Source organism: Ostrinia nubilalis, chromosome 4 (assembly GCF_963855985.1).
Source record: "Ostrinia nubilalis chromosome 4, ilOstNubi1.1, whole genome shotgun sequence".
NCBI lineage: Eukaryota > Metazoa > Arthropoda > Insecta > Lepidoptera > Crambidae > Ostrinia > Ostrinia nubilalis.
The window spans coordinates 4,191,010-4,215,200 of NC_087091.1; the positions used below are offsets into that span (position 1 = coordinate 4,191,010).

General features: G+C 34.9%; 1 protein-coding gene across 2 annotated transcripts in view; it reads right to left on the reverse strand.

Annotated features, from left to right (window-relative positions):
- The window catches only part of LOC135088525 (cardioacceleratory peptide receptor), a 122,168-nt gene that overhangs the window by 13,267 nt on the left and 84,710 nt on the right, over window positions 1-24,191 (reverse strand). For both annotated transcript variants that reach the window (XM_063983363.1, XM_063983361.1), the window contains one exon: window positions 5,836-5,998. In XM_063983363.1, coding sequence (XP_063839433.1) covers window positions 5,836-5,994 — 159 coding nt within the window. In that variant the 5' untranslated portion in view covers window positions 5,995-5,998. The remainder of the gene's footprint in view (window positions 1-5,835; window positions 5,999-24,191) is intronic.

A 24,191-nucleotide genomic window follows, 5' to 3' on the forward strand; every position in this document is an offset into this window, starting at 1 on the left:
GTACCAGAGAATCGCGGGGTGCGGGGAGTTTGATCCGAGCAATCCGAGCGTCATTATTGTAGTGTGCATGTGCACTCATTGATAATTTAGCGATAATACTCAAACATTCGCGGAGGAATGGTGGGGCGCGTCTAAGTGGATGAAACGATCTATACTTATAATTGCTAATTTTAGCCGCAGTTGTTAACACTATAGATATCCAAAGAAACCTATTTCAGGCTTCTCTCATGAGCCACTTTCAGCGACAGTGGATCATCATCATCATCATTTTAGTCATAGGACGTCCACTGTTGAACATAGGCCTCCCCTAACGATTTCCACAAAGGCTGTAGCGAGTATAGATACTGTAGCTTAATCTGTTTTTTTTTTATGAATTGCTTTGTTTGAAAACTTTACTTTTAATTCGAGGCTGCAATAAAAACCCTGTCAACAAAAAGCTCAGCAAAGTTCTTTGTAGGTGATATAAAAATATTTAAATACATTTTGATACTAATTTGCTTTTCATAATAACTTATGAACTACGAGACATTAAATTTAGAAAGATGGTTTTCCAATAAGTAGTATAATCAAATTGTAACATCAAGGAAGATTTTCAATGAGGGCCGATCAAGGATAACGAGGCAAAATTAAATCACTTTTGATAAAAATAACCAAATTCTTGGTATTCACTCTGCAGGTGATACCTTTAATAAATTATTTTAATTAGCTGTCAAACGTAAACAATATCCTACCTAAGTACCCTAAATGTGCGGACATTATAGTAATAACTTTTTGACTTTGAAAGTGTTTTCGGACGCTAATTTATATTATCCTGAAATATCTGTTTCGATATCAACAAATTGGTTCTAAAAATTATCAATTTGGTTCTTCTTGTGATTGTTTACATGCAACTCTAAATATTTTTAGATGTATTCGACGAACTACATTGTGTCAACTTGTGAAATAAAATAACCCTCCTTCTGACGCAGTCGGTTAATAAAGCCATGATACTCTTAGCCTTCTAATATTCGTCATTTTACCCTATCTTCTGCTACTTCTGCTTGAAACCTTTCGCAAGTCATTAAATAGGTACTCTACCTAGCTACAAGGCCGAGCGTCCTACACTACGCCAACTACGCTTACTGAGTCGCGATCTCTAGTAGAGATCGCGACTCAGTAATAATAGAGATTCTCTACTATAATAGAGACTCAGTAATAATAGAGATTCTCTACTCAAGAACTAACATTAACTTTATTAACTGTGTAAGTATACCGCCCTTCATGTCCCTGTACTTTATCACCCTTTATCATTTCACCAGTTGGCAACTATCTACGTGTTACCTGAAAATAGTTTCACCCTTGAATCCAATTAGTCCAAACCGCTGTGTCACACACAAATACCGTGTTCGATTGATATCATTATCAGGCTGATACCGTACAGCAAAATATCCATTACAAGATTAGGCAGGCTTTCAGCTTTTATTACAGCTGTAATCCAAATGTTGTGGGCGCGACTGGATTTGCCCACCTCGCGAAGTATGATAATGGACATATTGGCCAGATTTGGACCAAAGTAATGCGTTGGGTTGGAGCCAACCATAAATCAAGTACCAATCGAATAATAATAGTTGAGAGTTGGATAAGAAATAAAAACACGTCGTGTAAACACGTATGTAAACTCTTTTCCTCAGCAATATTTTCTAACGCTGTCCATTTGATGTAGTAGCATGATTTTAATTCCAACGATTTTACATTACGATGCTATGCATTTTTCAAAGCTGTTTCGACTTACAGCATTCTTGTTACGTCATATCGACACAAGCCAATCTTGGAGCCAGGATTGGATCCAATAGGTAATCCAATATGAAGTCGCGACATAAAGTGCTTCGCGTTTATCATATTTGGCTCATTTATTTGGATTAGGATGACGATCGACCGGTTTTTCGAGTGAATGTGTGAGAAGTTAAATAAGTAAACGTTGATTACTGCCATATAATGTAGGGTTGTGTCAATTACAAATCTTGATACAACTGAGGTTTAGAAGTTAAAAATCAGTGTTTGAATATCTTTTTTTACAACTTTAACGCGTTTTTCTATTAGAAATCAGTATTTCTTCCCACACTCTCAAAATCAATAGAGATTGGATGTTGTAAAACATAGAGATACCTATACGAGAACTTTTTTAGGTAAGTTACTAAGTATATTATTTAATTTTGGTTGTTATAATTTACGAGGTGAGAGATATGGACACATGATTACTATTACGATTTTAGCGCCATGCTCTAGTAGGTCCTTACTATAACCCTTTTTTCGTTAAATCAGTATGATAAGAGTTCGTTGACGCTTTTATTGAATAGCTGATAATCTAAATTGATTCCTCGATAGCACTAAAACGTTGTCTAGTGAGTAGTACCATTGTACCTGATAAGTGACGTATGTGTATCATGCGTGGGACGTGACCTGCTTGCTACATTAATTAAGCTCTTGTCTATGAAAAAATGGAAATGATAGCAAAATATTGTAACCGTAATTGGATTGCGTTAGTAAGCTTCTATTGTATATTAGTGTACTCCGTTTTTACATATTACGACGACTCATCAAATTAACACGTTGAGTGCGAAACCAGGTCTATAGACCTTGTGTACGTCTCGCTTACCGTGCGGCTAAGAAAATTATAGTCTTCCTTGTCGTGCGAAAGGCATAACTTCAATTGGGTCCGGTGTAGGAAAGTGATGAATCTATATCTATGATGTATTCTTAAAATAGAATCCAATGATGTACCTACATTAATACCAGGTTTTTAGACCTGGTACCGCACGGAAGTAATACAATGTCTTCACAATGCGAAACCAGGTCGAAGCACCTTGTACCCTGCGCACCTGGTACCGCACCACACGCTAGCTTCGTGCAGCCAGTGTTGCCTCGCATTCGTAAGAAACGCACATGTCGACATGGCGTCAAGAGAAACAAACAAAATCAAAACTGCAAATTAATTATTATAATTTAATTTGCTACACGATTTATTGCTAATTTAAATAATGTTTTTCGTGACAAACATTTGAAGTTGTAACTAAATGTTATTAAATAATATGTTTTCTTTAAATATAGCTTATTTAGGTATTTATGCACGTATGTCTTATTTGTAAAATATTAAGACTAAATTATTAAAACATCTTTGTTTGTTACTTTTTTAAATTTTTATTAAAACTTAATTTAAACTATCGATATTTGTATTTCGCATCCCTAGAATACCCACCAGACTTCCCTACTTCAGTGCGGCACAGGGTGCATAAGCCTTGTATTTTGAATATAGCTATAATTTTTATACTAAACAAGTTATTCACGAACGCCTTCAGGTGTATGTCAATAAATGCATTATTATTAATATTCAAAGAAAAAAAAACACAATATCTATTAACATGAAGCCAAAAATAAAATTAATATATCTTAAATATTACAAGGTCTTTAACCCTTAAATGCATGATTTTTTATTTAGTTATGAAAAAAATATTTCAATTACATTTTTAGTCACAGATAGGGGGAAAAATAATAAAAAAAATCTTAGTACGAAATAAAAGTATATTTTTGAAAATTAACAGTATGTAGCCAAATGTCTACACCATGCGTTTTTATGCCATAAAATTGTTCTATGGTTTGCTTATTTGGCTTTTCTTTTCAGCATGTTTGGCTCGCTATCTGATAAGGAAATTGAGGCAGCTCTTGCTGCTTTAAATGATGGTGCAGTCTCAGAAGATGATGAAAATTTAGATGATGATAACAACGATTATTACCGAAACGTACGGGATTTATTGCATGATCTGGATGAGGTGTCCATAGATCACAATCTACCCTTGGAACATAACGAAGACCCTCCCATAGTCTATGAAGAGGAGCACATATTAGATGGTGTTTCCATGGCGGAACCTGTGGCGGGTACTTCATCTGCGCAATCAAGTTCAGGTATTCCAGGAATTGCAGGTCACGTTGGGTAATAATCGATGTTATCATCATCTAAATTTTCATCATCTTCTGAGACTGCACCATCATTTAAAGCAAGCAAGAGCTGCCTCAATTTCCTTTTCAGTTAGCCAAACATGCTGAAAAGAAAAGCCAAATAAGCAAACCATAGAACAATTCCAATCGAACAATTTTATGGCATAAACGCATGGTGTAGACATTTGGCTACATACACAAAAAGCAAGTCCAAGGTACATTCGGGATAGATTACCAAAAAAATAAGTTATAATAATGAATTCTTACATTATTTCTAACACGTATGTATTTTTTTCGAATCGTTTTTGCAATTAATTCTCACTGAATCCGAAATTCAAATACCACAAATTTTAACACTACCAATTTTTTCTCCTTCGCGATCGCTACATCTAATATCGGTAAATTTTTTTTCAAATCTACCTTCATTTGCGGTTTTTTTATTTTTATTATGACGTTTTCTATAATATTAGCGTACGTTCAGAAACGCTTATAAAATGTGTTACTTTTTATAATCAAAAAAGTACTTCGTAGACATATGGCAACACTATGCATTTAAGGGTTAAGCCTTGTGCCGCCACAATGTAAGTTTTAATACCAGGTTTACTGACCTTGTACCGAAGGAATGGAAAGTATTAGAAAGTTACTGCCGCAGCAAAGGTGTTAATGATGTCTTTTTGTCGCAAAATTGTCTCTATATCACCTACTTTGCATGATAGTAACGTGCTGTCGTCGGTACAATTAGTGTTTGAATTGACCCTTGTCCAGTTATGCAAAGTTCATGTTTTTTATAGCTTCTGCCTTCGGCCTGATCATTTCTTTCCATCAGGTGACATGAGTCAAAAGCTTCCTCGTTTAGGATAAAAAAACTTTGACTACAACATTAATCAGCATTAATTTGAATATTCTGTCTGACTATCAAATGCATAATCTTTTAATCTCTTATAGCGTCTGTATGAGAGATCAAATATGTAGAAAGTGCTTTGAACTTTATAATTTGCCCAGCATTCAGAGGATTACCTCTAAATAGTGTTACTAAATTGCATTTTACCTTTGATAGTTACGACAATGAAAATTATGTTTATTTAAATAAAACAAAGTTCTATACTTATTCCAAAGTTAATTTAAAACTGGAAGTGGTGCTGTCTGGATTTTCAAAACTTGGCTTTGAGATTCAGTGCAATTCCTATTTTGCAACATCATCCAAAGTCAGTAAAAAGTTTAGATTGAAGCCTTTTATTATATTTTATTTACTCCTTTATCTACGAATGCCCGTTTTTCTCCATTTGCCATTTCCAAAAAATAATGGGTTAATCCTAATAAAGACATTAATCATTTCTTAAAAATGTCTACAAACAAGTAAAGGCATAAAATATTTTACTATCCTGCAGTCTAAGAATGAGCTTGTAGATGATGTAAACAATTTAAAACTTATGAAAATTATCCTTTTTTTATCCACGACGAGGAAGCTCTTGACCTGTATTTCACCTGATGGTAAGTGACGATCAGGCCGAAGGTGGAAGCGAGCTTCACCCGGAATCCTCAACCACGGAGGAACTGGCTATCTTAACTCTAACTGCCGGAACACAATAATGCTGTTAACATTGTTGCTAAGGCGACAGACTTACCTAGGTAAGATGGTGATAGCTAGTCAGGCGGACGGACCGAACAGAAAAATCTGCCCCCACTGAGAATCGAACCCGGGACCTCTGCGTCTGAAGCAGGTGGTCTTACCACTAGACCACAGAGGCGGTTATACTTACACTATGTCATCATCATTATTTCAGCTACAGGACGTCCACTTCTACATAGGTCTCCCCAATGAGTTACAGATCGACCGATTGGTAGCAGCTACTATGTACTTACATCATAAAAGAAATACATGTTGACATTGTTGACCCCAATGGTGGAGTTGGTGGTGTTCTTGGCGAGGGTGTGGGTGCCTTCGGACGAAAACACCGTGGTTAGGTACGACGTCCGAGGAGTCGTCTCCAGCACCATCTCATCCATCAGGTCGGGATCCATTGTGCTGTGGACAAAGAAAATTATAATAACTAGCTGAGCCATCAAAAGTTTTGGGCCTAGGGGTATGAACAATAGTTTACATCCTATTCTCAGACCTACTGAATATACACACATCATAAGTATCGGTCAAGTTGTTTCGGAGAAGTTTTGCCTTAACAAATAAATAGGTAGGTACCTTTTAAATATACAATCTAAAATCATTCTCGAAAAGTGTAGAAGTTCATAAATTTAAAACAAAAAAGCATTTTTTTAATTTCTCGCATAATAGGTACGCACACATTTAAAAGCGACTGTACTTATTGCAAAATTAAATTTGCTTTTTTATTGTTCTTTCAGCTGTTTATTTCAACTTCGGTAGAATATCTCAAGTTTTCTCCCGAAAATTTACTGTCAAAAACAAAAGCATTACCATGACTTTTTCTCCACATCCATAACGTTGGGCCCACTGCTGTGTCAACAGTGGAGACGGATTCAGCAATACATCTTTTTATTTATTTATCTTTATTAAAGAAACAGCCTTGTTTGACACATGCAGCTTGAAATTAAGTGGGTTACACATTGGCCTTTAAAGTTTCTAAGGCTAGGTTGTACAGTCAAAGTTGAAAAAGAGACAGATGTGAAACATTATTTCTATTTGTAAACCATTAAATACTAGCTTTCCGCCCGCGGCTTCGCCCGCGTGGAATTTTGTCTGTCACAGAAAAACTTTATCGCGCGCGTCCCTGTTTCAAAAACCGGGATAAAAACTATCCTATGTTCTTTCCCGGGACTCAAACTATCTCTATGCCAAATTTCATCAAAATCGGTTGCGAGGTTTAAGCGGGAAAGCGTAACAGACAGACAGACAGACAGAGTTACTTTCGCATTTATAATATTAGTTGGGAAGTTGGGATAGTTGGGATGTATTGACGGAAGTTTAAAGGAACATCTAATAACTGAAAAAAGGTACGTCGTGTATCCCTCGAAGTCAATCTACGTAGTCTACGGTGTAATCCATATTTTTTTACGATTTCTGATGTGTACAGAATTCCTAAGTATTTTTTCTTTATTTTTTATACAAAAAAGGAGGAAACGTGCGTGTATATAGGTATCGTCTGCTAATGATCACCATAAATTTTGATATTGTCAACACTCTAAAAGAGTCACTAAAACTAGTTTTAAACTTAGGCTTACCTGCACCACCTTATTTTAACCGTAACATTAACCAGTGCTTTTTGTATGGAGTTTGACAGATTTTTGACGTTTGTCAAAGTTAAAGTAAGATGGTGCAACTCAGCCTTAATGTTATTACTTACACGCAGCAACTGATGCCTACGTCATTTCTGTATGTATTTCCATTATGAACAGGAGGACAATTTAATCAGCATTCCCAAAGAAAAAATATCTTTTTGCCGCGTTATTCTTAATTAAACCGCGATTGTGGGGGCAAATTGCATTTGCCGTTACATTACGAAGACTCGCGGGTAGACACACAACATTATATTGCGGTGGAAACAGCACAGACGTCCTTTATTATGACGAGTAGGTAATAGTGCTGTCATAAAAACGAGAAATAAAATGTAGACTAATAGATTTGATTGTTTGTTCGTATTGAATAGCTCCGAAACTACTGGACCAATTTGGAAATTTTCTGATGAACATAGCTGGTACGAAGTTCGCCAGGGCAGCTGTTTTAAAATAAAAATATTACGTTATTTCCAAGTCTTTAAAAGGAGTATAGAGCCTAGTAGGTCGTTGTGAAAATCTTTGGCATTTCGCTGAAACGACAACAAAGGAGCCTAATAAAATAGTAAATCTGTAATTTTATGAGAAAGTTGCCGGGTGTAGAGCAAATAAGTATTTTTATGATACATTAAGATATTTAGTTACCATTATCTCATGTTGTTGTTTGTGTATCCTTACTTAGATACACATACCTATCGACACTTACGCAGAAGGGGTATTACGTGTATCACATTGTCCCAAGTTCGCGACCCCATCCCTATTCTCGAAGCAAGCTGGGGAAACCTGATATTATAATGGTTGGCCCGACGTGTGACAAGTTGGCTAGACTTGTATTGTGGTTTATTTGCGGCACAGCACTATCGCGTTACGAGTTCAGTGGCAGTTAGTTTTGTTATTTGACTCTGAAACATGGTAATATAAGATTTTTTTTTAATATTTATACTGTTACTAAGAATTGCTTTTTATTAAATTAATTTTGCTACTGTCTGATCTAATATGGGTACGGTAGCGAACACTCCAAAATTGGATCTATTACAAGATCATAAGGTCCTAAAACGTATAACTTGATATGCCATCGCCTGTCTTATACATTATAATAAAGCGTGGATCTTCAAACGCCGGAACCGATAGCGATTCATATGCGAGTGACAGAATTGAGAAATTACCGAGAACTGCGAAATTGTATTTGGGATTCAATATCCTATCCAATTACGTAATTTGTTCCTTCCAACATTTGCTAAGGTTTCATTCAAATATAGTTGAACAACTCATCGCGGTTTGGGTTTTGTATCAGTTTTCTAGCACAGATTTTAATGGAATTAGGTACGTTGTCCTTTTTCGTATAAAGGAAAAAATACTGCTAATTTCTTTGGAATACTTTTGAGAAAATGGATCTTGATCTTGATAGAAAGCAAGTTTATCAATGAGTTTTCTTTGTGTCTCTTTTTGTTGGTGTCCGACGAAATTAACTCTGCCTGGATACATCTTAGTTCATTTCGTTTATATTTGGTTGCTTTTTGAAGAAAATTATTTGAGTTAGTGTATAAAAAGTATTGTTTTTGTTCATTATGGGTACCTACTATTACACAAACTACATAATACGCCTATTAAAATACTTTTCTTCATAAATTGATTGCATCCAGATTCGAACCTCCTTTTGATTGTCTATAAAACCAATAATCTAAAATCTCAAAAAAATTCAGTTGAGATTAAGGCATATTGGCTTTTCTTTATTATTTTGTTGTTACGTAACTCAAGTTTTGTCGATTGTTTTGTTCCAAATCTTCGAATTCGGTAACACAATTATTCACTTGAATTCGATTAAGGTCGTCCAAAAGTTTTGTGGGATCCCCATCATTTTCTTATTCATTGATACTTTCGACCAAACTTATTCGAATATAATTTATTTGTTGGCAAATAAGAAATGTTGGTTTAGCTACAGATTACCCCATAAATATATGAAATAAGATAAATAATGAATAAATTTGGTATTTAAAATTAACTAATTATCACTTAAGAATTCTAATAATAAGTATAGTTTTCAGTTTATTCAAATTAAATTATTACCAGACCAGTAGGTAGTTAAATTTTGTTTTAAATTCTATTGAAAAAATGCGTAAATTAGAATAACCCGGTAAATAAGATTACTTTAGGAGTCATAAAAGTTAAGGATTGGGTTTTTATGTTTTGATCACGGGCAAAGCTTTCTATTTTATATAACACCTACATAAAAGAGGCAGAATAATCATACCTACTGCGAAAATAAGAAAACATTACATATTTATAGCAAAGAAATTTACTTCCGTACAAAAGGGGCTTTGTGTGTTATTATGAATTATGATGATCATAAACCTTCGGCCAGGGTCATTGCCACGATATTTATTTGGATCCACATTGCATTACAAAACCGTAAATGCATGGAATTCTTTGCTAAGATTATACGAGTTTTATAAACGTAAAGCTGGTAAAGTAACTAGTTTATGGCGGATTCAGGGTTGTCTAGTTAATATTTTTACTGCAGTTTAGTAATCTGTATAAACAAATCAAATGACTGGTTAACAATATTTTCAAACGGTATTCTCTACCTTCTCAAAACCTTTCAAAACAAGTAGGTATGCGTTTTCATTTGATGAAAAAATCTATGATAAAGTTTTCATCTTTCATTTTCATCACTTATAACTAGTAGGTATTTGTGAACCACATTGTAAATTTGATCATTTTATTGTAGTTGTATCAACCCTGTAACTACGGATTACATTTATGCGAAGAGTGCGCCGGAATGTGAGCATTAACCTAGCTGTTCAAAGAGATTTTTCGAAGATTAGACCGTAGTTTGTGCGCGTGTTGATACAATCGTTTTTACGGCTGATTGTAAGATGTTTCACATTGTGAATCACCATTAGGGGAGACCGAGGAGAGTTGTAACATTGTAGATTTTTTAAACTTATCAACTACTAGCGAGCTTGTAACAGTGCACGTTTTCTAGTTAGTCTCGAGCTAACAAATGCTCGCTCGCTGTTGCGAGCTCGCTGATAGTTGTTAATAGGTTACCAAAAATCGTCAATATCACAACTCTCCTCAGTCTCCCCTACAAGCTGTCAGTTAAGTAAACATTTAGTATTGTCTGGCTTGAGTCAGATTTGTACACAAAACTAGAAGAAGTGGGATGTTTTGGCTACAGTTCATGCATTCATTAAGGTTACCAAGAAACATTTATGATTCATGGAATCATTTTAATAATAATATCAAGATTTGGTGCAAATAACATTCTCTAGAATAAGGTGAAAGTGCGACTTTTAATGATCTTTACACACGATTGGTTTTTGAGAGGATTTGAAAATTATGTGTGATTGTTTAGTTTTATGTAACCTATTGTTTTGGAATGGATAAAATTAGATGAACTTCTAAGCAATTTTTTTACACCTTATTACGTTCAAACGTAATTACTTATTAGATCACATCATCTGCCAATATTTTACAGCGGCTATCCCGACTTATTCCTTTTACAGAATAGAAAAGTAAACACTTTAAATCAGCATCTTGCACTGCCAATAAAACTCATGGTGTCAGCTGATCCCGTCAATTCCCCGCGTCCGGCGCAATCAACGCTCAGACGTCCCGGCTTAGATTTATGTGCGTTGGACTGTCCCGGTTATCCCGAAGGGCACTGCCGTTTGTATTGTTGTGTCCAACTTTGAACATGGTTGGTAGACGAAAGATAAAATAATGCTACAAGAGTAAGGCAGAAAAATAGACTGTTTGACACCATTCCCCAATAATTCGAAATCACAAGTTTTTTTAAGGACACAATTCTGGTCTTAAAAACTTAATTAATTTTAAATTACCTGTAAAATTGGTTGCATTGTAATTGAAAAAAGTAGTTTAAATGAGTTGACAAAATGGTGACGTCACTTTCTTTGTATGACCATACAAAATGTACGGAAGTCTCGTTTTGACAGTTTTATAAAGTACGTCAATTGATTGGTGGAGTCAAATAGTCTAATATAACAGTTAGTTGGTAGACGAAGAATGAAACAATTGTACTCGTCCCAGTCGACACTCCAAGAGTAATCTTATCAATAATGCCATGCTCCCACCTAAGTATTTTATGTTTCATAAATCTTCGAGTTCAAAGGGACACTTTGTACCATTCACTTTGATTTTATGTCAGTCTTTTACCAAAATTCACCTTTTGTAAATTTTTATTGATATATTTTTATGATTTTTGCGATTATTTCTGTTTGTTGCGACTGAAGCCTATAATGTTATGTGTGATTGTATTGTATTTAATGTAGCTAGTTTAGAAAAATGTAAACCCTCTTTTCAGATGTATCAGCAATACTTGAATAATTATATGTGAAACAATAACAGGTCTATTTTATTATTACTGCTTGTGTTTAAGGATAATAACTACCCAAATAAATCTACTTAAGTCTTTTAATATCGCGCCCTATATTCGGTGAAATCCAGTTACAGCCGGATCAAACCGCCTAAGATAAAAGGGCGAGACTAATAACGGAACACATTTTGGTGGCAGATTGATCATTTGCGGTCCGTGACGCTGGTCACAGTAGAAATGGTGGAATATATTAAACACAGTGTAGATTTAAACCGGTGGCAGTCTGTGTATATTGATTTGTATCAATGAGACAAATAGACCAGATAGGAATTCTAAATTACCTATTTTCCCTGGACGCCCCAGAGTGGTATCTTTAATAGCACTCTAATTGGTAATAACTACCTAATTACATACCTACAGTCTGAATCTCATATAGCTATGTAATGCCAAAGCAAAATAAGCCTTACACTTTCCTCTGCTGGGTTTCTGTCGGATTGGGTCATACTAAATATCGTGGGGTCAGTGCGGTTCGTAGAAGGTTTGGTCAGTCATTTGACTCCAAGACGATCAAAGATCTTAATGTAACAAAGGGCAGAGAACGTAGCAAGAGAATACAATAAATTATTTCGTTTGAATTTCATATGAGAGTAGTGATTACACTACCAGGCTTTGGAAACCAGGGACTAGCTAACGAGTGATTTAGTTATTCATTATGTAATATCAGAGTTAAGCATTACAATTAAGTAACTTTGCCAAATCTGAATCTATGTAAATAGGTACATTGCCTAACTTTTGGAAACTCTCATATTAAATTACTTACAAATGAAAGACATAAAATGAGTTACAAACTTCCTGAGAAGCATTTAACTATGTTTTGTTAGAGAAGTATCACATTTCTGGTCTATTAATAATATTAATTTGGCAAACTGTAACTCACCCGAAGCCATAGAGTTACTGAATACTACGCAGTAGCGATGTTAGGTATGGTACACACCGGGCACAAGTCTCAATTCAAAAATAATATGATACATTTACATAATATTTACTGCTTGTGAGTTAGTATCTGACATAGCTCCATCTAATCGCAGTGAAAATTTTATATTTATTTCATTACTTCTAATCCAACCGGAAGAAACTTCTTCTAAGTATTACGCACTAGGTAAGACACCCTTAAAGCCTTAAATAATTTCATTGATGAACTTACATGAACGCTTAAGAGGAGAGCTTTTTAAAAGCCTAATCGCAAAAAGCTTTCTTTTAGCGACTTCTATTGCTTATCACGCTTTTATTTAGATTTTTATTATATATTTAGATTTTCGTCGTCAGTGAGCACATAGCCTTATGTTTACCACAGGAAGCGTTTCCAACAAACACCATTCCTTAATTACAACAAGGGTCGTCAAAATGAACCAAATCACACAATTGCGCAACGGGTGTTAATGACCGCAGTGACGTCCTACATAAATATTTCTAAATATGTAGGTATAAACTTTTTTCAGTACCTATTTAAAGAAGTGATTTTCCTCTTAGTTTAGAACTTAGACTTACTAGTAACACCCATTAGGCTACTTTGTACTATTTTCTATCTAAAAACTGCGCGCATAAGTCGCGTATAGGAAGAAAAAAACAACCTTATCCTAGAGTTGTTTGTTAAAGTTAAACTTGAACTTATTTGGAACAACTAAAGTAGGAAACTTTTTTAAAGAAATTCATAGCTCAATTATTTTTTGACAATCTTCTAAATATCTGTCAATTGTTTCTATTTAAAATAACTGTTAGCATTATTGGCAGAAAATTCACTTCAATAGCTCTTTCAATAGAATAAGAATAAGAAAAAACTTATTTTAACTTAAAAAAATAGCATTTATTTAACAAAGAATAAATTGTTCGTTTATACCTACTCGTACAAATTGTGAATTTACATGTTATTGTCTCCTTATACTCGTATTGGAAAGGGCGAAACCTTATTGAATTCCTTTTTTACCATTGAATAGATAAATTGAACGGCCTTTACCCTCGCTAAGCCTTCGGATACATGTGAATTTGGAAGGCCGCTAAGTCTTTGGTAATCCACATTCGGTGTATTACTCCTTTTGGGAACCGCGCCTAAATCTTTTTTGGGATTGGGTCTTTTAAATGACGGAAAAAATGGATGAGGAAGTAATGTCATGGGTTCAGGTGCTTAAAAGCTTGTTAATTCTAAATCATGGGGTTTCAATGGAACATGGCTCATAGTTTTGAGTCCTTAATCCTACATACTATCACTAAGAATTAGTGAGACAACAATGGAGTACCGAAAAGCAATCAATTTAAAACATTCGAAACATTTACTACTCAATTAAGGAAATGATTGATGTGGAAGTCATTGGGGGTGGCCTATGTTCAGCAGTGAACTAGAATGATGATGATGATGATAAGGAAATTCAAAAATAATAGTACAAGTACTATTTTTAAAAAGCAATTCTTTTAAGTCATTAATATGTATAAAAAGATCACGAGGTTATATCAATGAGGGCTATCGTTTTTATACTTAACAGTTGGCACCCCTGGCGATTGACAGAACCTTACTCTACAGTGGCGCCATCTTGATGAGTGCAAATGCGATAGTCCTCCTACCACTTTAGCGCTCACAAGTTGGCGCCACTGTCTTCGCTACTAGCAAGTGACAGGACCTTACTCTACAGTGGCGCTAACTGGTGAGCGCTAAAACGATAGCCCTCATTGAATGAGTTTCATCTAAGTTTTTTCGATATTTTTATCGTATTACTCGTACCTCTATCACTATCAAAGCTTTCGGCTATAAACGATTATGTACAACGTGTGTTTTATAGGCACCCGTACCTATATTTAATAGCTATTTGGGAAATGTATCAGAAACAGGTTCTACTCGTATTGATGAAATTACGCATATAATGTTAGATTGTATGTTGGCAATAATGTATAGTTTTTAAGTAGCGTCTAAAACATAAGCCCAATTGAAAAAAATATTTACTACAAGAAACAAAAAACTTTTAAATGTCGTAACATGAACCATTTCATAGAAAATGTAATTTTATCTGATATCATTACACTTTATTATTATATTTTTTTAATATGAAAGTAACTTAGTATCAAATGTCAAGAATCAATCTATTTCAAACTAAACCGTATCGAACTTTTATTTCATTTGATCGCTTTCAATTGTAACTCAATTTCAGAAGCACCTTGAAAGAAAATACGAGCAAAATGAAAATTGCCTTTTTATGCTAGATTTCTCTTTGTTTTGAAATATTCACTAGATTTTCAAAATTTAAATAAAATTAATAAGTGAACCGTTGTCTACTTAGAATTTTACTAAGCAATACATTATTATGTTTTTTATTTCATTGATTGATTTATTTAAATAATGCCCCCACCAGACAAGACTCAAGACAAGCTGTTATTTATTCGCAGCTTTGAAACGCTTTTTAAAAGCTTTTGCTAAATTATTTTTGTTTGACTACATAGAGCAATATTTTGTTATTCTGGGACTGTAATAAGTTTGGTTAAAGTAGCTTGTGGCAATTAAGACAGTGAATTACTCTCCTAATGTTTCTTTAAATATGTAAATTTATTCTTTCCTTTGTACATTGGCACTTAAAGAAGAATCTAGAGTATATTCTTAATATTTTCCTACTCGAGTTAAATGGAAACGATGACGTCATCACTTCCAGTTATCCGCAGCTGATAATAAAGCAGGAATAACATCTGCTAACGGGCTACTCCATAAATCAATGGAGATTTACTGCAAGTAAAATCCGAGAAAACAAAAGTGTATTTTAATTGGTACTGAAAAGAAGATAATAATTGATTAAACACCATTTACTTAGTGTAAATTAACAAAATATTTCAACACTTTTTTTAAACAGTTAAGAGATTATTTTTAAAGAAATACTCTCACTTCATACAGTGAAAATTTGGAGTTTCGACTTTTAATTTGCTTTTAAATTCCTCAGTTTAAGTTGTTAAGATCGCAGGGACATTAAATGCTAATAGACTATTAAGTATGTATGTAAGGAACTCTTTTATAGCAAATAGTACAGTAATAGTATGTTAATAGCCACTTAAGCTATTTGCCTCACAAGTTAAAACAATAACACCCGTATACGCAAACGGTGCTTGCTTAAGTGAAGCAGAAAATCGAATGCACAGCATTGAATAGAGCTCTGTCATTGGTTTGTGTGTGATCCTGTGTGTCCACGCGCTGTGAGACCTCATAGTAATGTTTGTGAATACGGGCTTAAATCTCTACAGTTACTATTTCTACGACCGACTATCTGGTGAAGGTCGCTGGAAAAATGCTGGAAAACTTGGGGTAGGCCTTAGTCCACCACTGGATGGCATTATGCTGAAACGAACTATTTTTGCAAAGTTTAACAAATCTAAAAGCTTATCTACAGAAAAATAATAAGATGAAGTTCTCACCTCACGTCTCTCTCCGACGAAAGCCGGGTCAAGTTTAAGAAGTGATAAAAACGATTTAAAATTATCACATTGTCATCTAAATACGATTCTCACAACACAATTTACACAGTTAACTTGAATCGACTAAAACTTGACATTAAAGCCAGAATACGAACAATGCACGCAATGTAAGAAACAAAAGACTGCTGTCGTTAAGAATGAGACTCGCCATCTTTTGTTTTACGTCGAAGTTTTTTTCAGTGGGATTTTATTTTCGGCCAGCATTTTAAGTTGATATCAAAACTTTTTATTTACGCACACAATGAAGAATGTTCACTAATTTTGTTTTTTAGCTTTCTGTATTCTATGTTAAAAATAAAAAATACACGTGAAAGAATTATTTCGATACGTCAATTAGTTTCCAAGATATTGAATTTTAAAAGTGCGGGCGGCGGCCAGCCCGCCATTTTATGCGCGTGACGTCATATTATTACAGTGACTGGCTCATATTTGTATGGGTGGAATCTTGCAAGCTGAATTAAGACCCACTTCCAGGTAACCGATTAAGCTGAAATTTCGCAAACACATGTGATTTGGATGACCATGCAATATTATGATGACATGGAGCTGATCGGATGATGGAGCTGGAAGGTGGCCATAGGAACTCTATAATAAAACGACTTAAATGCATCGAGTTTGGGCTCGTTCGTTTTGTATTGATGAGTATTTTAATTCTATATAGTAATCAGGGTCTAATGATGAAGCTGGAAGGTACTTCGCAATAAAACGACACAATCGCATCAAGTTTGGGTTTGGTTCAATTTTAATTTCTGTGATGGGTCTGGGTGTTAATATGTATAATAAGTTTGTATTTACAAAAAAAAATGTATTTAAGTATGTTTATATCAGTTATCTAGTGAGCGGACACTGTGAATGTACGTCACGCGGGGTCACGTGACCATCGGCGGGACTCAATATTTAAGCGAACTTTGAATGCCTATAAAATCATAACTACTGGGTATTTTTGAATGAAATAAAAACTAATGTATTTGTAAATGTAAAAGCTTAACTGTGACATAGGTTTTAAGTGATTTTGCATACCTAGTAACATTCTCAATTAAAGCAACTTTAAGTTAATTCTTTTAAGGGTATCAGCACGGGTAAGAATGTGAATCTGTGGGTTTCGAGTTAAATAAAAACTTTTTATAAATATTCCTTAGCATTGAAGAATATGAAAACAAACTTAGTACTAAGGCGAAAGAATACTCATAGGTAGAGAAGAGTCGCTGAAAATGTACATGCTCTGTGGCATAAGACGTACAGTCTCTCCAATAAAAGTATTTAAGTCAATCTATACCTTTTATAAGTGTCTTAAGATTCAATTTGTTTATATTGCTTTTGGAATAATTAATGCAGTGACATTATTCTCAAATCAGAAGTGCCAATATTGAAGGAACAAAGATCCCTGCCCATGACGGCATAATTTCCATTTTGCTGATATTCCGTAAGCTCGGTTTAACTGTGATTGCTGTTTCGTTTAAACAGTCCAATCTAAATTAATAATTTGGAGGCCAATACCTTATCAGCATAAACACTGTTGTTATGATCCTCAAGATTTAATATGAATTTCAGGAAACATTCATTTTTCTGTGTAATATGAAAAAAAAAATACTCAAGGCCATTTTTACCGGTTCTTAATAAAGTTTCAACGACGGATAATGCAACTTGCTTGACACACTTCATCTCGTACAAAAAAGCTCGTAACTAAAAGTAAGTCAAATCGGAACAAATTAATAGTTTATTCAAGGCCCAATCCAATACTTAAATACGTCCCAAATATAGCTTACCCCACCACCACTTCAGGATTGCCCTTCAGGGCTGGTGCTGAAAAGAAGTGACGGAAGAAACTCAGTCACCTTGGTCAGCCTCTTTTTCAATCAAGTAAGTACAGCAATTTACAACTTACATGATAAGCTTACCGCATTTTCTGCCAGACCACCATTATTTGTACTAAAAGAGTCTTATATCTTCATTAAACAATTAACCCTTCAGCCACTTCACGTCATCAACTGGAACGTACTCGTAACTCGATCGCAATCAAGAACTTGCGAAGTGTTAAGTATCCACGAACTCGGCTCTAACGAGCCCGTGAGCGCGTTGCTAATCAACTCGATCGGTTTACACATTGATTAGTATTTTGTTGACTAACCCAAGACAGTAACTAAATGGTTAAGAAAAGTAGCCTGCGTTATCCAAACAAGGTTACTGTTACTGTAATTTGCCACAAATTCTTTTACATGTTTGTGACTAACTATCTTACATTGAAAGTGTGCCTATTCGTCTTAGAAGTAAGATACGTACGCGTTATTTGTCAAGAGACACTTAATAAGATATGATTTAAGTACAGGCCAAACCCTCCATTTGCCTCTGGAAAATTAGAGAGGGTCATGCTTCTACAGTGGAAACAAAATGACCTGATGATAAGTTAATAATGAAACAGAATATGAAGTGTGACGTATTTACATTACTTTTCTATGACTAATTGACTATAATAAATCCCTATGATTGTGTACAAATACAGTATACGAACAGGGTGATCCAAAGCAAAGATGAGTTCATTCATTCATTAGAAAATGCAGCCCTTGTACAAATTATTCCTTAGCAGTAACAGGCCGATTGTATGTATTATTTTTTATGAAAATCCTTCTTAAACGACAAGAATTTCATTACTTATCTAGAAATATGCACCTTTAGAAGTTTGGTTGATACGCTACATAATGCAGAAACTAAACGCTGACAAAGAAAAAATCAGAATCTTTCTCCCTTTGCTCGATGATATTTAGTTACTTAGCGATTAGACGAGAATCAGGCACAATGGTGTGAATTGGCAGTAATCTATGGGAACTTTATAGTTACTTGTAGTAGGTATCTAACATTTGTCTTAGTCCACTGAAGTAGATTGATGCGAAAAAAGCCTAGACCGACTATTATTGAGATGAAAACCAAATAAACGTTCTTACTCTTATTTTCATTATACCACTTGTTTCACAGTAACTACTGTGACTTTTTTATATGATTACTACAACTCATTATCAAGCCACAATCATTTTAAACACTTAAACAAAAGGCATTTTGTTTAAGATTTTTGATAACATTTTACTAACGCTTGTAACTTATGCCGTACGAAATTAAGGCTGGGTTGCACCACCTTACTTAATTAACTTTGACAAACGTCAAAAATCTGTCCAACTCCATACAAATACAAAAAACACCGGTTATAGTCATAGTTACAGTCAAAGTTAGGTGGTAAAACTCAGCATATCTCACGAAAAAAAAAAACTTCACTGTCAATTAACATGGGCAGAGGTGTTATATGACTCGTTTAACCTAATAGAGGGCGCTGCACGCATACTAATTACTCACATAGCAACCCGCCAATTTATGGTGCTATCAACCTTGTTCCTGATATTAGAATTGGTAATTTTCGGGCTTTTTGCGAAATCTGGTCTAATCGCGATGCGGCGGGGGACTGTTAATGTGGTTACATTGAGTATGTGCAAGTTTTGCGTGGTCTTTAGATCAAGAAATAAAGATAATTTTGATGTGAAGTGCCCAAACTGGATGGTTGACACTTCTAGACAAACAGATTGAGTAATAATAGATAAGATGTAAAAGAACACTAGACTTGTGGAATGAAAACTCGCTCAAAATAAAGTTTTGGTTTGGCCTCTTAAATATTTTACTATACGAAACAATAAAAGTAAAACATTTTTGAATCTGAACACAGCTACCTAAAATTCTGTAGCTTTTACTCTAGGTAAACCCCACATTGAGTCTAATATTAAACTCAATATATGAAATTTTAAACATAAAATGAATTTCGCGTTTAAAAAAGTGCCATTGTACAAACAAGTAGGAGAGTTTATTTTTAGAAATTTTCATTTTCCAAATAAAGGTTGATGTTTTTGAAGAATTCAAATAAATTTCAATTAGGATGGGACGAATTCTAAATCGACGCTGTTTTTCTATTTGCTGTATCAGTCGGAAGGTCCCTTGGGACATTATTATCAGAGAGCGGTCAACGATCTGGGTACGTTTTACAATTTGCAGTAACAGCGAAGGGTTTTGTAAAATTCTGGTGATTCCCTTTATAGGGAAGTGGGAAAATATTTCACAACATAAATTTTGAACTTTATTCCCTTGTCTTAAGGGCCAAATGAAATAAATGTGTTATACCCGTTAAATGCTTAAAGTTGGTGCAGAATTTAATTAAATCAAAGAAGTTATATGTGTGTGTTCCTGGATAAAAATAATCTAGTAGGTACGTAACATCCTGAAATATTTATAAATCACAGAAATGCAATACGAGATCGAATAAGATTAACGCCCGTGTTGACCAACCTTAAAATGAGATCTCCCAATGCGCGTGGACGCACAGGGTGACACATGAACCAATCACAGAGCTCCATTAAACGCTGTGCGTTCGATTTGCTGATTCACTTAAGCAAACATCGTTTGTGAATACGGGCGTAAATTAATATCGTGACAGTCGAACCATGAAATAGCGTGAAAAAACAAATGACAGTCTTTATTTGTGGAATAAAAGGAATAAATTTTCTTACCAGCCAGACGCTAAGATAAGCCGTAAGTAGGCACGTAACGTAGTTGTCAACACACACACAATACATTAAAGTAGTTGCAATTCTCGAAGACGAGTGAGCTTTACATGTGTGGTTCGCTACTGTTCGTTTTTCTAAAGTTTTGACAGACATTACATTACCGTTATGTGCATGTACACGTACACACACAAGTAAAGCTCACTCGCCTTCATGTGTTGCAAGAACTATACCATAAGGAACTTATCAATTCCCTGTCTAAAGAGCTTCTACAGTTACATTTCAGTACGAAGTAGACCATAAAAATTTCATCCGCTATTAAAGGCGCTTAGAAAATAAATAGGCGGTCTAAGCGGTGAATATTTATATGAAAAATCTCTTACTTTACAAGCTCGAGAAATCGTGGAAATTAAGAGATCTGAAATAACGAGGTCCCGCATAGAATAGACACTGATTGATCTAACATAACCCTTTGATGCGTACTTTCGCGTCACTTTGAGTAAATAAGAAAATCCAAGCCTTTATTGAACACCTAATGGGATGATAGCTAGTTTATTTTATTTGCGTTGCGCATTTGGCAGTGATCAAAACACTTGTAAACATGCTGATGACGGTTCGGGGCGTGTTATGATTGTAAGCGGGTTATGATACTTTTTTATACATCTTAGTCATTAGATCAAGGCTACTCAACCTTTTGAAGAGTCGGGCCAAACGATGGATTCAGTCTTTAACGACGGGCCACTTACATTTCATTTCAGTTATTCTCAGGACAAGATCAAACCATACTTGCGCGGGGGCCACTTAAAAATTCTTTCGCGGGCTGCTGGGGTTGAGCAGCCTTGCATTATAAAACTCGCGACACCCCCACTCGGGCGATGACGGAACGCCGCGGAGGTTTTAGTGGGTATACCCCGTCCTTTTCAGGGTGCCGGGAGTCCCACAGACCACCCTGTCCCGTGGCAGTGGTGACGGTGCGCAAAATATTTCCTCCGCGACAAAAAAAAAGCCTTGCATTAGAGTTAGACAGTTGAAATTTCGACTCCTAGAGTTAAAGACTCTTGGATTCGATTCTCAAATGAGTCACATACAGATTGTGAACGTTTTATAAAGCTGAAGCCCACGTTGTTTTCTGCTTTATAACATATGTGTGAACAGACAGATGGTTCCATGCATGTAGTCGCTCATGACGATTAATGGCCATACCATAAGAAAGAGAAGATGATTGGGCTTAGTGATGTTTTTATTTTATTTACTGTGTATTAATGTGGTAGGTACACCACATTAATACACAGTAAATAAAAACCTAAATAAGTAAAACACTGTAACTCATAAAATACCAAAAAGTGAAGGTGTGGTCACAGCACTAGCGACTTAATACATTTTGACATTTATTCGTTTTTACTGCAAAATATTTTTATTTATGGTGATTATTAAAGTTTCAATTCTTCCTTCCTTCCAAAGATTCCTTTATTAAAAACTTTAATTCTGATTAAATTAGCAGGGTTCATCTTGGTTGATCTCACTAGAATAAGGATTTCCACATGACTCAATACTCTGTTAATGCCCGTAATAACCTCAAAATCTTTTCAAGTCACGACCTCTGTCTTTTATGAGATAATCAAAATGCTTCAATTTTACAATATCGCTGACACTCGCACTCTACACTAACTTTCCCATCGCAGTTCGTTCCGTTGATTTGTTTATATGTTTTCAGTCTGAATTTCTCTTTGTAATCCGGAAAGAAAACACTATGTGTAAACCGTGAAGAATTTTAAGGACTACAACACGATGAGCAACGTAGAATACTGTTGGGCTATTTATAATTCTTAGCAATGGTAGCGCCAGTATGGACGTGTTACGAGATTTCGCAGTTTTATAAGATTGTTTTTCGAATTCAGCGCAAATCAGTTTTGGCATACAAACAATATGGAGGATAAGTTTTGGGAGTCTTCTTCTAACTACTTCTTTTTGCTACGATTACGCTGTCGTTTTATGTGACGGATGTTAATGATAAAAAAGAATGCCAAAATTTTCAGACTTTGTAACAAAGCCAACGTGGAAAGAAAGAAACTGTATTTTTGAGTATTTTTGTTCTGTTGAGGGACTATGATTTTCTACGACTACGATAATTTACTTTTACTAAATCATGTTAACAACTGTGGTTAAACTTCTGTTCATTGAAGCCTCTACAATAATTGGTTTTATGGTCGACAAACATTCGTCTTACGAAAAGCTTTCAGTATTTATAAATAATTCGGCGAAAATTGATTTATAATTCACAACTCAACGTTTAGGAACGCTTTATGCGAAATTGAAAATCAGTCGAACATTATTTTACGTAAGCTCCACAAAACGTTTCGGCTGTCCCAATTTTCAAGATTAATTTTTAGTATTTTAATTTTCGTGTCAATGATTTAGTTACAAGAAATAAAACGGTTTCTGGAATTTTTTGTTTGATATTCTTTTGACTTTTCAGTTTTATATTTCTGAATATGTTTTTCTAAGAAAAGGTTTTGTCAAGATCTGGGAATTAATAGGGTTCAGTATTTTTATACATGCTGTGCCTTATTTCTGAGTAAAGATCTCATTTATATCCAGTCATCACCGAAAAGGCTAAAGTTTGTCACTTCTTCTTGCAGCCAGTCAAATTGCCATACCATCTGGGTTAAGCCCTATTGGGACTGTCTTTAGGTGTCCATCGGGTGATGAGTTGAGTCTACGTATTTGTTAGGTAAGATTGTTTAAATTGACAATTTTACGGTGACAGATACAGTTTACAAGTATTCCCAAGCTATACCCACTTCACACATTGGTACTTCTGTTATTACGACCAACGCTTACATAGAGTTCAATTCTTAACAAATGCATATAATGTCGTAAGACATTTTCTTAATTGAAACTTTAATGACTCTCTATGTCAAGATATTTTTTTTTTTTTTTTTTTTTATGTGATAGGAGGCAAACGAGCAGACGGATCACCTGATGGTAAGCAATTGCCGTCGCCCATGTACACCCGCAACATCAGTGTATTAGTGTATCAGTGTATTAAAGAGAAAACCCGCCTTTGGATCATAGCAATTAAAATACATACTTCTATTTTACAAGTCGTAAACAAACAAAAACTGAACCCAAAGGTAACTTCGGTACCCGTCTGTTTGTCAGACCCTTTTTCTGAGAAATGTGGTTTTTAGATATACCTATTAATTATAATTAATTAATTAACACTAAAATCACTTTCCTAACCGTAAACTATTTGGAATTCTAATTTCATTACACTGTCGACTTCAAACTTCAATAAAATTTTCAGTTAGTATTGGGAGAGCACGTGTATTTCATTCTAACATAACATAGGTAGTTTATTTACGAGTATGTAACTCTTATTTCTCGGTTCTCTGGGGATGCCGCTAACTATTGGAATATTCGTATGAGCTAATGAATGCTCGCCCCAGGAATATAGTTCAGGTAACTTCCAAACCAATACGTTCTAGTCGGTATATTTGTTGTAGAACTTTGTTATAGTCTGGTTTGTTATCGATTGTCTGAGGAATCAGAGTCTGTTGTGTTTGTTTTGCTACAGTTAAGGTTTCAATTTGTAA